This window comes from Vulpes vulpes, chromosome 16 (genome assembly GCF_048418805.1).
Source record: "Vulpes vulpes isolate BD-2025 chromosome 16, VulVul3, whole genome shotgun sequence".
NCBI lineage: Eukaryota > Metazoa > Chordata > Mammalia > Carnivora > Canidae > Vulpes > Vulpes vulpes.
In genome coordinates, this window is record NC_132795.1 from 18,949,112 (window position 1) to 18,964,006 (window position 14,895).

The 14,895-nt window shown below is 36.2% G+C and overlaps 1 protein-coding gene across 2 annotated transcripts in view; it reads right to left on the reverse strand.

The window, feature by feature from the left end:
- Positions 1–14,895, reverse strand: part of NBEAL1 (neurobeachin like 1) — a 180,684-nt gene that overhangs the window by 43,423 nt on the left and 122,366 nt on the right. For both annotated transcript variants that reach the window (XM_026002514.2, XM_072741979.1), the window contains 5 exons: positions 8,554–8,655; positions 6,801–6,896; positions 6,278–6,402; positions 3,886–4,026; positions 615–745 (listed from right to left, as the gene is read on the reverse strand). In XM_026002514.2, the coding sequence (XP_025858299.2) occupies positions 615–745; positions 3,886–4,026; positions 6,278–6,402; positions 6,801–6,896; positions 8,554–8,655 (595 nt within the window). The remainder of the gene's footprint in view (positions 1–614; positions 746–3,885; positions 4,027–6,277; positions 6,403–6,800; positions 6,897–8,553; positions 8,656–14,895) is intronic.

Genomic DNA, 14,895 nt, shown 5'->3' on the forward strand with positions numbered 1-14,895 from the left:
CCTCTTCTCTTCTGCTCTAAACCAGGAGCCAGCGAACTTTTTCTATAAAGTATCAAAGAATAAATATTTTTCACTTTATGAGCCTCATGGTCTCTACTGCAATCACTCAAATACGATGTTAAGCTATGAAAACAGCCACAGTCTATATGTAGATGAATTGGCTTGGCTGTGTTCCAAAAAAACACAACAAATAACTTTGCCCTGTAGATATGACCCACAGACCTATAGTCTGCAAACTGTTGGTCTAAATCCTCATCTTACCTAACTCAAACACTTTTGTTTTTCTTCCCTACTCCTAACTCAAACACAGCCTAAGTGGCTAGCTATATGGCCGAAATAGCATATGGCCATCTTTGCTTTCTGGTAAACAGTGTACTCTGATAAATTCTCTCACCAATTCAAATTTGACTCACTTATCATCATTCACCAGAGCATAGCATTTTACTGGAAAAATGCCAGACTACATCTGGCCATCAGTCAAACCCTATTGAATGAATACACAGATACAATGAACCTTAAATACTATAGAATATCACAAAAATGTCCTGGAAGGTATTTTTCAGGATCCTTCACTGGGACCTGTTGAATCAGATTTTTAATCTCTTATTTCTTACGATTTTGATTTTCCAAAAACTCTGGGAAATAGAAGAATTCAGGAATCAATTCCTTCACATCATATGGGTTGTCCATGAGTGCCTGCCAGGTGGCAGGAATGGAATGGAACTGTCGATCTGCACAGTCAAACCTGCATGTGGAGATTAATAGAGAATAGTGAGTAACAGCAGCCAGGAAACAAGCCTTACACTTCCCTTCAGATTTCCTAATGATTAGAGCTTCTTTTTCATTCATCTTTCTCTTGATATTTGATAACACAATTTGTTTTCTTTCTTATTATAATCTATCTTTCAAATTTTGTTGCTAGAACTAAATACTGTAATTTTAATCACTAATATTTTAGTTAAAAGAGCTGAAAAATGAATCATACTGGAGAAAATCTCCACAGATTAAACTAAATTTAAACCTAAGAGACCTTTAAGGAAAGGCCTAATTTTTGCTGAGTAAAATTCAATATAGAGAGTGACTAAAAATTATTCAGATATTTTAGAATGACAGAGTTTAAATATTACTATTAATATACATGATTAACAGATCCAAGGAATGCTGCTGATAATCTCTCTATATAAATATCCTTGCAAACTGTTCTGCTAAAAACCAGAGGGTGAGTTAGGGAAATAGTTCTGTGGCTAAAGCTTTCATATTTTACTTGTACGTACTATTATTTTAAGTTTCATCACAGGCCTATGGTAGTTGAAAGAAGCGCAAGTAGCCAGTTGCAATTTTATTATACTGTTCTGATATATTGGCAAAAAGCATAAACCTCTCTGTTTCATCTCCTTTGATATTGTTTTCTTGGATTTAGTTAATGACTTACTAAATGACGCTGATGACTATTTTGATGCTTTTTATACCTACCAATCTTGGTTTGAGGTGAAGCTGAACTTAGCAGAACTCTGAATTTAATTACCGTCAGTGAGTGGTCTGATGGTGTATCCAAATTCAAGGAGACACAATCTTAATGGCAAGATTTTTTGTTTGGGTGAGGGAGAACAGCTTTACTGAGATATAATTTACATATAATTCACAATTCAATGGTTTTTCAGTTTATTCATGAGTTGTGCAATAATCACCAGTCAATTTTAGAACATTTTCGTCACTCCAAAAAGAAACCCTGTAGCTATGAGCAGTCACTCTCCATTCACCCTATCTCCACTCTCTGGCAACTACTAATCTATTTTCTGTCTCTATGCATTTGCCTATGTGGGATGCTTCATGTAAATCATACAACATGTGGCTTATGTCTGATTACATTTACATACCATTTGTGAGAATCATCCGTGTCATAGCATGTATCTATCTTTTATTCCTTTTATCTACTTACTGCCAAATAATATTCCATTGTACATATATACCACATTTTATCACCTGACAGAAATCTGGGTGGTTTTTACTTTTTGACTATTATAAATAATGCTGCTATGTACACTTGTATCAAGTTTTTGTGAGACCATATGTGTTCAATTATTTTGAATGTATAGTTAGGAGTGGAATTACTAGGTCATATGATAATTCTATATTTAACCCTTTGAAGAACTGCCAGACTGTTCCACAGAGGCTGAATCATTTTTTATTTCCACAGGCAGTACATAAGGTTTCCAACTTCCCAATATGTACGTCAACACTAGGTATTATCTATCTTTTATTATAGCCATCCTTATAGGTGTGAAGAGGTTTCTCAATTTGCTTTTGATTTGAATTTCCCTGATGACTAATGATATTGAGCATCTTTTCGTATGTTTCTTGGACATCTGTACATCTTCTTTGGAGAAATGTCCATTCAGTTCCTTTGTTCAGTTTTTAATTGGGTCATTGTCTGTTTATTATTGCATTGTAAGGATTATTGTGTTGTAGACTTCTAAATACAAGTCCCTGGGGCAGCCTGAGTGGCTCAGCGGTTTAGCGCCACCTTCAGCCCAGCTCGTGATCCTGGAGACCGGGGATCGAGTCCCAAGTCAGGCTCCCTGCATGGAGCCTGCTTCTCCCTCTGCCTGTGTCTCTGCCTCTCTCTCTCTCTCTCTCTCATGAATGAATAAAATCTTTAAATAAATAAACAAATACAAGTCCCTTATTAGATATATAACCTAAAAATATCTTCTCCCCCTGAAAGGGTTGTCCCTTTCCCTTCTTGATGGTATCTTCTGAAGCACAGAGTCTATTTCTAAAGCTCTATAATCAAATCACGTATTGCAATCAAATCATTTATTGTTAAAATCATTAAAAGCTGAAAAGACCCAGTTAATATTTTAACGAGGGGAAAATTACCTGATACCATGTAAATGTAACATTTGGAGATGGTTAATGTGATCACTGGGACAGAGTTTCTTCTTAAAAGCTAAGCTAAGGCTTATTGTATTAAAGAGTAAAGGCTAGGGATCCCTGGGTGGCGCAGCGGTTTGGCGCCTGCCTTTGGCCCAGGGCGCGATCCTGGAGACCCGGGATCGAATCCCACGTCAGGCTCCCGGTGCATGGAGCCTGCTTCTCCCTCTGCCTGTGTCTCTGCTTCTCTCTCTCTCTGTGTGTGACTATCATAAAAAAAAAAAAAAAAAAAAATATTAAAAAAAAAAAAAAGAGTAAAGGCTAATTTTGAGAGATAAAAACTATATGCAAAGAGAGTACAATAGATAATGTTTATACAGCTCAACTGGTACATAGGAAAGGCGAAATAGTAATGTTAAAGAATAGGACAACATGGAGATAACATGTGAATAAGTACGGAGCTACATGGAGGATACACTAGAAAACGAAAGATTCACAAAGAAGTTTGTTTCTTTAGGATTATTCGGAAAGCATGAAACATAGTAAGTTATAACTCTGACAGGTAATATGATAATACAATAGCATTTCAGACCAATGTGGGTTGTTGCTAATTATGTAAGAGCTCCTCATTTGTCCTCCTTTTTATTCTTCAATAAATATTTTAAAGAGGCATTGGTTAGGTTTAAATCTCTGACAGACATTCTGGATCTCGGTCTAAATTAGTTCAAACTCTCAATCTCTGGTAGGTTCCTAAAACCAGTAAAAATCACAAAGATACACTAGGTAAAAGTAAAAAGGAATTCTCCTTAAAGGTCATTTGTTAAGTCAATTGGAATGACCCATTCTCAAACTAGTTTGGCTTTTTTAATCTAGAGGCTATTAAATGAATCAAAATCTAACAGAGGAGAATAAAAAAGATAAGGCCTTGTTACATAGTACATGACATGAAAGGCAGAGTTTTCAATGCTAACATGTAGTCTTAAGAAAATAACTTATTTACCCAAAACATACCTTCCACTCTGAAGCTGGATATGGAGGGTGGTGAATGGTTCTGTACGAATAAGATAGTGCATAACTCCAGCAGAATTTGAATAGTGAGTACCATAATGAAATTTATCAATAGTTCCCATGGGATCCTCAAAATTTTCATATCTAAAAAAAGAAACTAAAGTTTTGTAACCACAACAGTAAAATTAAAATTAGGAGGACATAAGATTTATTGCATTACTAGAAAATTTTTAAGAAGTCCTTATTAATATTTATTATTTATGTATTCATATATCACACCAATAAAAATTATTTATTAATACTATTTTCTGAACAATATCACTAAAAAACAGGATTCTGGAATAGTTTCATATTATGTAATAATACCTATTCACTGTAGATAAGTTAGAAAATACAGAGAACAAAAAAGAAGAAACTTAAAAACAAGTACAGAGATAAGTAACGTTAACATTTTGATGAACAGGGCAGTCTGGGTGGCTCAGTAGTTTAGCGCTGCCTTCAGCCTGGGGCCTAATCTTGGGGGCCTGGTATCCAGTCCCATGTCAGGCTCTCTGCATGGAACCTGCTTCTCCCTCTGCCTGTGTCTCTGCCTTTCTCCTTCTCTCTCTGTACCTCTCATGAATAAATAAATAAAATATTAAACAAAATCTTTTTGATGAACATCTGTCACCCTTAATGCATGTTAATATACAAATATATTTCAAAATAAAAGTGCTAAAAATAATATGTTTACAACCTATTTTTTCATTTAACAATTTTCTATTTACATTTTTCCAACTGAACAGTTTATTTTTTAACAGGCATAGGGTATTTTTAACAGTAACATATATGAACGTACAACACTTTAACTATTTCTTTAATTTTATATATAAAGGGTTGTTTCCATTTTTCTGCTATTGTAAGAAATATGATAATAAAACATCCGTTTGTGGCCAAGGTAATGGAAGAAAAATATGGAGGATCAGTCAAGAATTGTGGAAATGAATGCCTAACAATCAAAGGAAAAAGAAGGTAGGAAAGGAGGAAGATGATGGTAGGAAGACCTAAAACAGATAATAAGCAAAGGATATATATAGTGATTCTGTAAGCACTACCACTGTGTAATTGTTTTGAATGGTGGTTTAAATACTGACATCTGAATTAGTGCATATAAAATCTGAATAAGAACAAACAGCTTTTTGGAGAAAATAAACACTAAACTTTACAAACAAAATAGTAATTAGCTCGTCCAGTTGAGGCCAATTACCTTTCACACAGAAATCATTAATATTGAGGGGAATAAAATCTTTCAGGTCAGAGTCATCTGCATCTATGCAAAAACATATACTAGTGAAATTTAAAACAATATTTCCCATGGTACAGTGTTCAAAAAAAATTGTGTTTTTGTTATTGTCAGAAAAGTTTGACTAATACACACAGAATTCCACTAGTAAATCAAATCAAATATTTAAAATAAATTAAAAGTTTGACTAATACACACAGAATTCCACTAGTAAATCAAATCAAATATTAAATATTAATATTTAATAACTTTTTAACTTAACTTTTTGCAGTTCTAAGGTGAATTTGAAAAAGAAAGAAAGAAAGAAAGAAAGAAAGAGAAAGAAAGAAAGAAAGAAAGAAAGAGAAAGAAAGAAAGAAAGAAAGAAAGAAGAAAGGAAGGAAGGAAGGAAGGAAGGAAGGAAGGAAGGAAGGAAGGAAGGGAGGGAGGGAGGGAGGAAGGGAGGAAGGAAGGAAATGTGCAATCTACTCTCAAATAAATCTACATGGTTTGCAAAACAGTTCTTTGCCCTTATTATCAGAAGTCAAAACTGACAAGTCATCCACAATTTCACATGGAGAAAAAGGGAAATTAAAATTTGATTATTATTTTACCTGTCAGCAGCTTGCTTTGAAGAAAAAGAATTTTAAGACATTCACAGGATCATAAATACACAGAATTATAAAAATTCCTTTCCTTATTAAAATAGATAACTTTCTAAATATTTCACTATATTTATTCACATTATTTGTCAATGTTGGATTGCTACTGATTTTTAAATCTATCAAAATATTATATTAAGGGTATTTTTGCATGTTTAAATTAGGAGATTAATAAATCTAAAAATACCTGGGAAGAAAAATTACCCTTCACCACATACAAGGTGAAAAGAAACTAAACAAAATCAATTTAAATTTAGCAAGGAAATGAAATAAACAGACTACAGTTAAGATATGAGGGACAACTGATATATTCTTAGGAAAACATAGTGAAGGGATTATCAGACTCTGATTATCAAAAGTAGTTGTGCATTTAAAAAAAGTAATACTTAGTTGGCCATAATAGAAATTAATGCAAATTCAAAATACCATCACAAGTGATGGGTATCTTTCAAAACGGATAAAAGGCACTTACTTTTCTCGCATGGCTTTGGCATTTTTATCATTAACTACCCCAATTGGTTTGGAAAGATCTCGAAATACAGATGGATTATTAAGGTCCAACTCTTCTGAAGTATAATCTTGTAAAATCCAAGGAAACTAAAAGAGCCACAATTTACAATTTAGACATTCCTTTCCACAGAAGCTACTATACCATATATAATATCTAATGCTTATCTAAAGACAAAGAGGGATAGTTTTTAAAAATATTTTTCCCTGTTTCAAATGTTTATTCATCTTTAGTTCCATGACCAGAAGCATCATTTCCTCTAATACCATTGGAATATTTTTAGTGAAGTGAAAAAAAAAAAAACTTTTATTATTTAATTACTTTTCATGTTTATACACTTTTTGAAGATAGTAGGGTAGAAAATAAAAGGCAAAAACAGTTTTTGTATCTTTTTTAAAGACAAAAAATAATCATCATACACATACATTTTTGTGTATTATAAAATTGAAAGGAAATTCCATATTTATGTGATTTCTATAAAACTTACCACAGGATACTGCGCAAGGTCATTATAGGTTCGTCCTGCCATTGTATTTATTTGAATGAGGTAGTCAAAATTTGATATCTCTCTGTTTACCCATTTCTAGACAGTACACAAAACAAAAGTTTAAATTTTTAGAAGTTACTAATTATAAATGATAGTACTAACAGAATATTTTGTTCCTATTACCTTGATCAACTTTCTAATAAAAAGAATAGAACTTTTAAAAAAAGGCTTATATCAATGTATTTTTCCTAAATATCCTACCTGTTAAAAATTGGTCATTAGAAAAGGAAGAAAAAATTAAAATCTTTTGTTATACTAAAAAAATTCATAAGAATTATACCTTTTTTCCAATTATTTTATTTAAATATTTTTAAAATGTCAATTTTAGGACTGTCCAACATTGAAAATTTTGTTATAAATTGAAATATTCATAAGTGCACATATTAAATAAAAGCAACTGGGATCCCTGGGTGGCGCAACGGTTTGGCGCCTGCCTTTGGCCCAGGGTGCGATCCCGGAGACCCGGGATCGAATCCCACATAGGGCTCCCGGTGCATGGAGCCTACTTCTCCCTCTGCCTGTGTCTCTGCCTCTCTCTCTCTCTCTCTGTGACTATCGTAAATAAATAAGAATTAAAAAAAAAAAGAAAAAAAAAAGCAACCTAATGTATTAAAATGATCTACAAATTCTAAATAAGTATTATGTTAACTATGCTTAGAAAATTGCCTTGCAAAAAACAAAAATAAAAAAAATATTAAAAAATTTAAAAAAAAAGAAAATTGCCTTGATAGAGCAAGAGTAGATGGGATTTTGCTATATTAGATATAAAATTTTCTCAAGAAAAATATAATCACTATTTTCTTTTAATCACTTCATTATCCTAGACTGTTAATTACTCTACAAAGTGTAGGTATGCTCAAGAATTTTGCTGACAGATTAACATTCACCTTTAAAGTTTACTCTTTGCCTTAAGCAAAAAATATACTTATGAGAATGGTGAAAATGAATCTATATATATAGAGAGATTTTATAGAAACCCCAATTATAATTATTATCAAGTGCTAACTTGAGAATTACCTTAACGAATAAAGTTTGTTCCACAAAAAAAAACAGGAAATGTACTCCATTCAACAGAGCTTACTTCATAAGCAATATGAAAGAGCTGCAGATAGCTTCTGAACAGAGTAACACTTAAGATTATTATTAATGTGGATGTGAGAGGGAGGAAAGAGTCAAGAAGCAGAGATCTGTATTAGGAGACTACTGACAGTCCTACAAAGCAAAACCAATGGCCTTTCCTTGGAGTTTGGTAATAGAAATTCAAGAGATATTGAGATATAGGTGAGAATAAAATATACAAGAAGATTAATTAAATTTGGTTGACAAAAGAATTAAATTTTTTGCCTTTTTCCCCATAGTCTTGTGTGTTTTCCCACTTTTTACTTCATGTGTGGATTAATTTATTATTAGAAAACCCCAACAAACTCATTTGTTACATTTTAAAAAGATAAAATTATTAAAATAGAAGAATTCATAAGATATACTCATAAACCAAATGGTATCATTTGGAAGCTGGAAGGCAGGGCTTTGTGTTAGTGAAACAGAAAGATTCAAAGATAATTCAAAAGATCAATTTGAATGAAAGATGGTTATCATAACCAAAATAAAATAATCGGAAGAGTAAGTTTTACTTTTAAGCAAAAGCCTGAAATATAAAACAAATGTTAAAAGAGTGACTGTGAAACTTTCCCACCTGTGTCAATCCTGATGCTTTGAATAATTCCTGTGGAGATCTGGTTCCATAACTATTTGGAGAATGAAGTGACAACAGTCTGCTGTATACTTTGTTTCTAATCTAGAGGAAAAAAAAGCACTTTATAGTTTAAAAACTGATCAAGACAAAGTGGGATTATGGCTTTGTAATTATTTTACTGGAATATAATTCACATGCCACAAAGTTTACCCTTTTGAAATACACAATTCAGTGGGCTTTGCTGATGTATATTCACAGAGCTGTGCAACCATAAACATTTTCTAACTCTGGAATACATTCATCATCCTTGAAAGAAACTTCATACTGACTAGCCATCACCTCCCAATTCCCACTCCCTCTCATTCCCTGACAACCACTAATCTATACTTTCCGTTTCTACAAATCTGCCTCTTCTGGACATTTCTCATAAATAGATTATGGTTTTAACTTCTCTTTTATACTAAGTTTGGTGAAGTCAAGCCATATATTTTTTGAAAAAGTTATGGTATATAATGGAATGATCAACAGATACTGCAAAAGAAAACTAGCTTGAGTCCAGTTCACATTTTGTTCTGCCATTTACTAATCATACTGGCAAATCAATTAATTTACTGAGTCTCATTTGTACATTAAACATAATAATCTCTGCCCCTATAGTCATCTGAATTCTTCTATGTTACACAAATATATAAAGTAATAAAATTCATCTTTGAACTTCAGTATCCTGATCTATAAAAAAATAATAATAGAATTTGCCATATTGAATCTGAAGGTTGTTAAGAAAATTGGATACCATATATAAATGTGCTTTAAAAACTATAAATTTAGGAGGAGGGACAAGATGGCAGAAGAGTAGGGTCCCCAAATCACCTGTCCCCAACAAATTACCTAGAAAACCTTCAAATCATCCTGAAAATCTACGAATTCGGCCTGAGATTTAAAGAGAGACCAGCTGGAATGCTACAGTGAGAACAGTTCGCGCTTCTATAAAGGTAGGAAGACGGGGAAAAAGAAATAAAGAAACAAAAGGCCTCCAAGGGGGAGGGGCCCCGCGAGGAGCCGGGCTGAGGCCGGGGCGAGTGTCCCCAGGACAGGAGAGCCCCGTCCCGGAGGAGCAGAAGCTGCACCAACCTTCCCGAGCGGAAAGGGGCCTGCAGGGAGTTGGCGGGGATGCCCTCAGGCTCCCTGGGACACTAACAGGCACCGGCCCCCGGGAGAGTGCGCTGAGCTCCCTAAGGGCTGCAGCGCATGGCGGGACCCGGAGCAGCTCGGAGGGGCTTGGGCGGCGGCTCCGTGGAGGGGCTGCACCACCGGGAGCGCGAATGCAACAGCGCAGGCCCCGGAGCACAGGGCGCCGGGACACAGGCCAGAATCTGGCCTCCCCCCGGGACAGGCAGAGGCCGGGAGGGCCCAGGACAGCGAGGACGCTCCTGCCCCGAGCTGAGCAGGTCAGCGGCCCCGCCCCGGAGCCTCCAGGCACTGCAGACGGAGAGCCCCGGAGTTACTGCGGGGGCTGAATACAGGTTTCCAGAGGTGCCGCAGCCACTGGGGTTGTTCCTCCTGGGGCCTCACGGGGTAAACAACCCCCACTGAGCCCTGCACCAGGCAGGGGGCAGAGCAGCTCCCCCAAGTGCTAACACCTGAAAGTCAGCACAACAGGCCCCTCCCACAAGGGACTTAAAGTATAGAGAATCAGAAGATACTCCCCCGTGTTTTTTGTTTTTTTTGTTTTGTTTTGTGTTTTTTTTCTTTCTTTTTGATTTCTGATTGCTTCCCCCCCTTTTTTACCTTTCTTTTTCTCATTCTCTTCTCTTTTTTCCCTATTTTTCTTCTCTTTTTTCTTTTTCTCTTTTCTTTCCTTCTCTCTCTTTTTCTCCTTTTCCCAATACAACTTGTTTTTGGCCACTCTGCACTGAGCAAAATGACTAGAAGGAAAACCTCACCTCAAAAGAAAGAATCAGAAAACAGTCCTCTCTCCCACAGAGTTAAAAAATCTGGATTACAATTCAATGTCAGAAAGCCAATTCAGAAGCACTATTATATAGCTACTGGTGGCTCTAGAAAAAAGCATAAAGGACTCAAAAGAGACTTCATGACTGCAGAATTTAGATCCAATCAGGCAGAAATTAAAAATCAATTAAATGAGATGCAATCCAAACTAGAAGTCCTAACGACGAAGCTTAACGAGGTGGAAGAACGAGTGAGTGACATAGAAGACAAGTTGATGGCAAAGAGGGAAACTGAGGAAAAAAGAGACAGGCAATTAAGAGACCATGAAGACAGATTAAGGGAAATAAACGACAGCCTGAGGAAGAAAAACCTACGTTTAATTGGGGTTCCCGAGGGCGCCAAAAGGGACAGAGGGCCAGAATATGTATTTGAACAAATCATAGCTGAAAACTTTCCTAATCTGGGAAGGGAAACAGGCATTCAGATCCAGGAAATAGAGAGATCCCCCCTAAAATCAATAAAAACCATTCAACACCTCAACATTTAATAGTGAAGCTTGCAAATTCCAAAGATAAGGAGAAGATCCTTAAAGCAGCAAGAGAACAAAAGTCCCTGACTTTTATGGGGAGGAGTATTAGGGTAACAGCAGACCTCCCCACAGACACCTGACAGGCCAGAAAGGGCTGGCAGGATATATTCAGGGTCCTAAATGAGAAGAACATGCAACCAAGAATACTTTATGCAGCAAGGCTCTCATTCAAAATGGAAGGAGAGATAAAGAGCTTCCAAGACAGGTAGGAACTGAAAGAATATGTGACCTCCAAACCAGCTCTGCAAGAAATTTTAAGGGGGACTCTTAAAATTCCCCTTTAAGAAGAAGTTCAATGGAACAATCCACAAAAACAAGGACTGAATAGATATCATGATGACACTAAACTCATATCTGTCAATAGTAACTCTGAACGTGAACGGGCTTAATGACCCCATCAAAAGGCGCAGGGTTTCAGACTGGATAAAAAAGCAGGACCCATCTATTTGCTGTCTACAAGAGACTCATTTTAGACAGAAGGACACCTATAGCCTGAAAATAAAAGGTTGGAGAACCATTTAACATTCAAATGGTCCTCAAAACAAAGCAGGGGTAGCCATCCTTATATCAGATAAACTAAAATTTACCCCGAAGACTACAGTGAGAGATGAAGAGGGACACTATCTCATACTCAAAGGATCTATCCAACAAGAGGACTTAACAATCCTCAATAAATATGCCCCGAATGTGGGAGCTGCCAAATATTGAAACCAATTAATAACCAAACTGAAGAAATACTTAGATAATAATACACTTATACTTGGTGACTTCAATCTAGCTCTTTCTACCCTCGATAGGTCTTCTAAGCACAACATCTCCAAAGAAACGAGAGCTTTAAATGATACACTGGACCAGATGGATTTCACAGATATCTACAGAACTTTACATCCAAACTCAACTGAATACACATTCTTCTCAAGTGCACATGGAACTTTCTCCAGAATAGACCACATACTGGGTCACAAATAGGGTCTGAACCGATACCAAAAGATTGGGATTGTCCCCTGCATATTCTCAGACCATAATGCCTTGAAATTAGAACTAAATCACAACAAGAAGTTTGGAAGGACCTCAAACACGTGGAGGTTAAGGACCATCCTGCTAAAAGATGAAAGGGTCAACCAGGAAATTAAGGAAGAATTAAAAAGATTCATGGAAACTAATGAAAATGAAGATACAACCGTTCAAAATCTTTGGGATGCAGCAAAAGCAGTCTTGAGGGGGAAATACATCGCAATACAAGCATCCATTCAAAAACTGGAAAGAACTCAAATACAAAAGCTAACCTTACACATAAAGGAGCTAGAGAAGAAACAGCAAATGGACTCCACGCCCAGCAGAAGAAGAGAGTTAATTAAAATTCGAGCAGAACTAAATGAAATCGAGACCAAAAGAACTGTGGAACAGATCAACAGAACCAGGAGTTGGTTCTTTGAAAGAATTAATAAGATAGATAAACCATTAGCCAACCTTATGAAAAAGAAGAGAGAGAAAACTCAAATTAATAAAATCATGAATGAGAAAGGAGAGATCACTACCAACACCAAGGAAATACAAACGATTTTAAAAACATATTATGAACAGCTCTACGCCAATAAATTAGGCAATCTAGAAGAAATGGACGCATTCCTGGAAAGCCACAAACTACCGAAACTGGAACAGGAAGAAATAGAAAACCTGAACAGGCTAATAACCAGGGAGTAAATTGAAGCAGTCATCAAAAACCTCCCAAGACACAAGAGTCCAGGGCCAGATTGCTTCCCAGGGGAACTCTATCAAACGTTTAAAGAAGAAATCATACCTATTCTACTAAAGCTGTTTGGAAAGATAGAAAGAGATGGAGTACTTCCAAATTCGTTCTATGAGGCCAGCATCACCTTAATTCCAAAACCAGACAAAGACCCCACCAAAAAGGAGAATTACAGACCAATATCCCTGTGAACATGGATGCAAAAATTCTCAACAAGATACTAGCCAATAGGATCCAACAACACATTAAGAAAATTATTCACCATGACCAAGTAGGATTTATCCACGGGACACAAGGCTGGTTCTACACTTGTAAAACAATCAATGTGATTCATCATATCAGCAAGAGAAAAACCAAGAACCATATGATCCTCTCATTAGATGCAGAGAAAGCATTTGACAAAATACAGCATCCATTCCTGATCAAAACTCTTCAGAGTGTTGGGATAGAGGGAACTTTCCTCGACATCTTAAAAGCCATCTACGAAAAGCCCACAGCAAATATCATTCTCAATGGGGAAGCACTGGGAGCCTTTCCCCTAAGATCAGGAACAAGACAGGGATGTCCACTCTCACCACTGCTGTTCAACATAGTTCTGGAAGTCCTCGCCTCAGCAATCAGACGACAAAAAGACATTAAAGGCATTCAAATTGGCAAAGAAGAAGTCAAACTCTCCCTCTTGACCGATGACATGATACTCTACATAGAAAACCCAAAAGCCTCCACCCCAAGATTGCTAGAACTCATACAGCAATTTGGTAGCGTGGCAGGATACAAAACCAATGCCCAGAAATCAATGGCATTTCTATACACTAACAATGAGACTGAAGAAAGAGAAATTAAGGAGTCAATCCCATTTACAATTGCACCGAAAAGCATAAGATACCTAGGAATAAACCTAAATAAGATACCTAGGAATAAACCTAAATCAGATACCTAGGTAAAGGATCTATACCCTAAAAACTATAGAACACTTCTGAAAGAAATTGAGGAAGACACAAAGAGATGGAAAAATATTCCATGCTCATGGATTGGCAGAATTAATATTGTAAAAATGTCAATGTTACCCAGGGCAATTTACATGTTTAATGCAATCCCTATCAAAACACAATGGACTTTCTTCAGAGAGTTAGAACAAATTATTTTAAGATTTGTGTGGAATCAGAAAAGACCCCGAATAGCCAGGGGAATTTTAAAAAAGAAAACCATAGCTGGGGGCATCACAATGCCAGATTTCAGGTTGTACTACAAAGCGGTGGTCATCAAGACAGTGTGGTACTGGCACAAAAACAGACACATAGATCAATGGAACAGAATAGAGAACCCAGAAGTGGACCCTGAAATGTATGGTCAACTAATATTCGATAAAGGAGGAAAGACTATCCATTGGAAGAAAGACAGTCTCTTCAATAAATGGTGTTGGGAAAATTGGACATCCACATGCAGAAGAATGAAACTGGACCACTCTCTTTCACCATACACAAAGATAAACTCAAAATGGATGAGAGATCTAAATGTGAGACAAGATTCCATCAAAATCCTAGAGGAGAACACAGGAGAACACCCTTTTTGAACTTGGCTTCAGTAACTTCTTGCAAGATACATCCACAAAGGCAAAAGAAACAAAAGCAAAAATGAACTATTGGGACTTCATCAAGATAAGAAGCTTTTGCACAGCAAAGGAGACAGTCAACAAAACTAAAAGACAACCTACAGAATGGGAGAAGATATTTGCAAATGACCTATCAGATAAAGGGCTAGTTTCCAAAATCTATAAAGAACTTCTTAAACTCAACACCAAAGAAACAATCCAATCATGAAATGGGCAAAAGACATGAAGAGAAATCTCACAGAGGAAGACATGGACATGGCCAACATGCACATGAGAAAATGCTCTGCATCACTTGCCATCAGGGAAATACAAATCAAAACCACAATGAGATACCACCTCACACCAGTGAGAATGGGGAAAATTAACAAGGCAGGAAACAACAAATGTTGGAGAGGATGCGGAGAAAAGGGAACCCTCTTACACTGTTGGTGGGAATGTGAA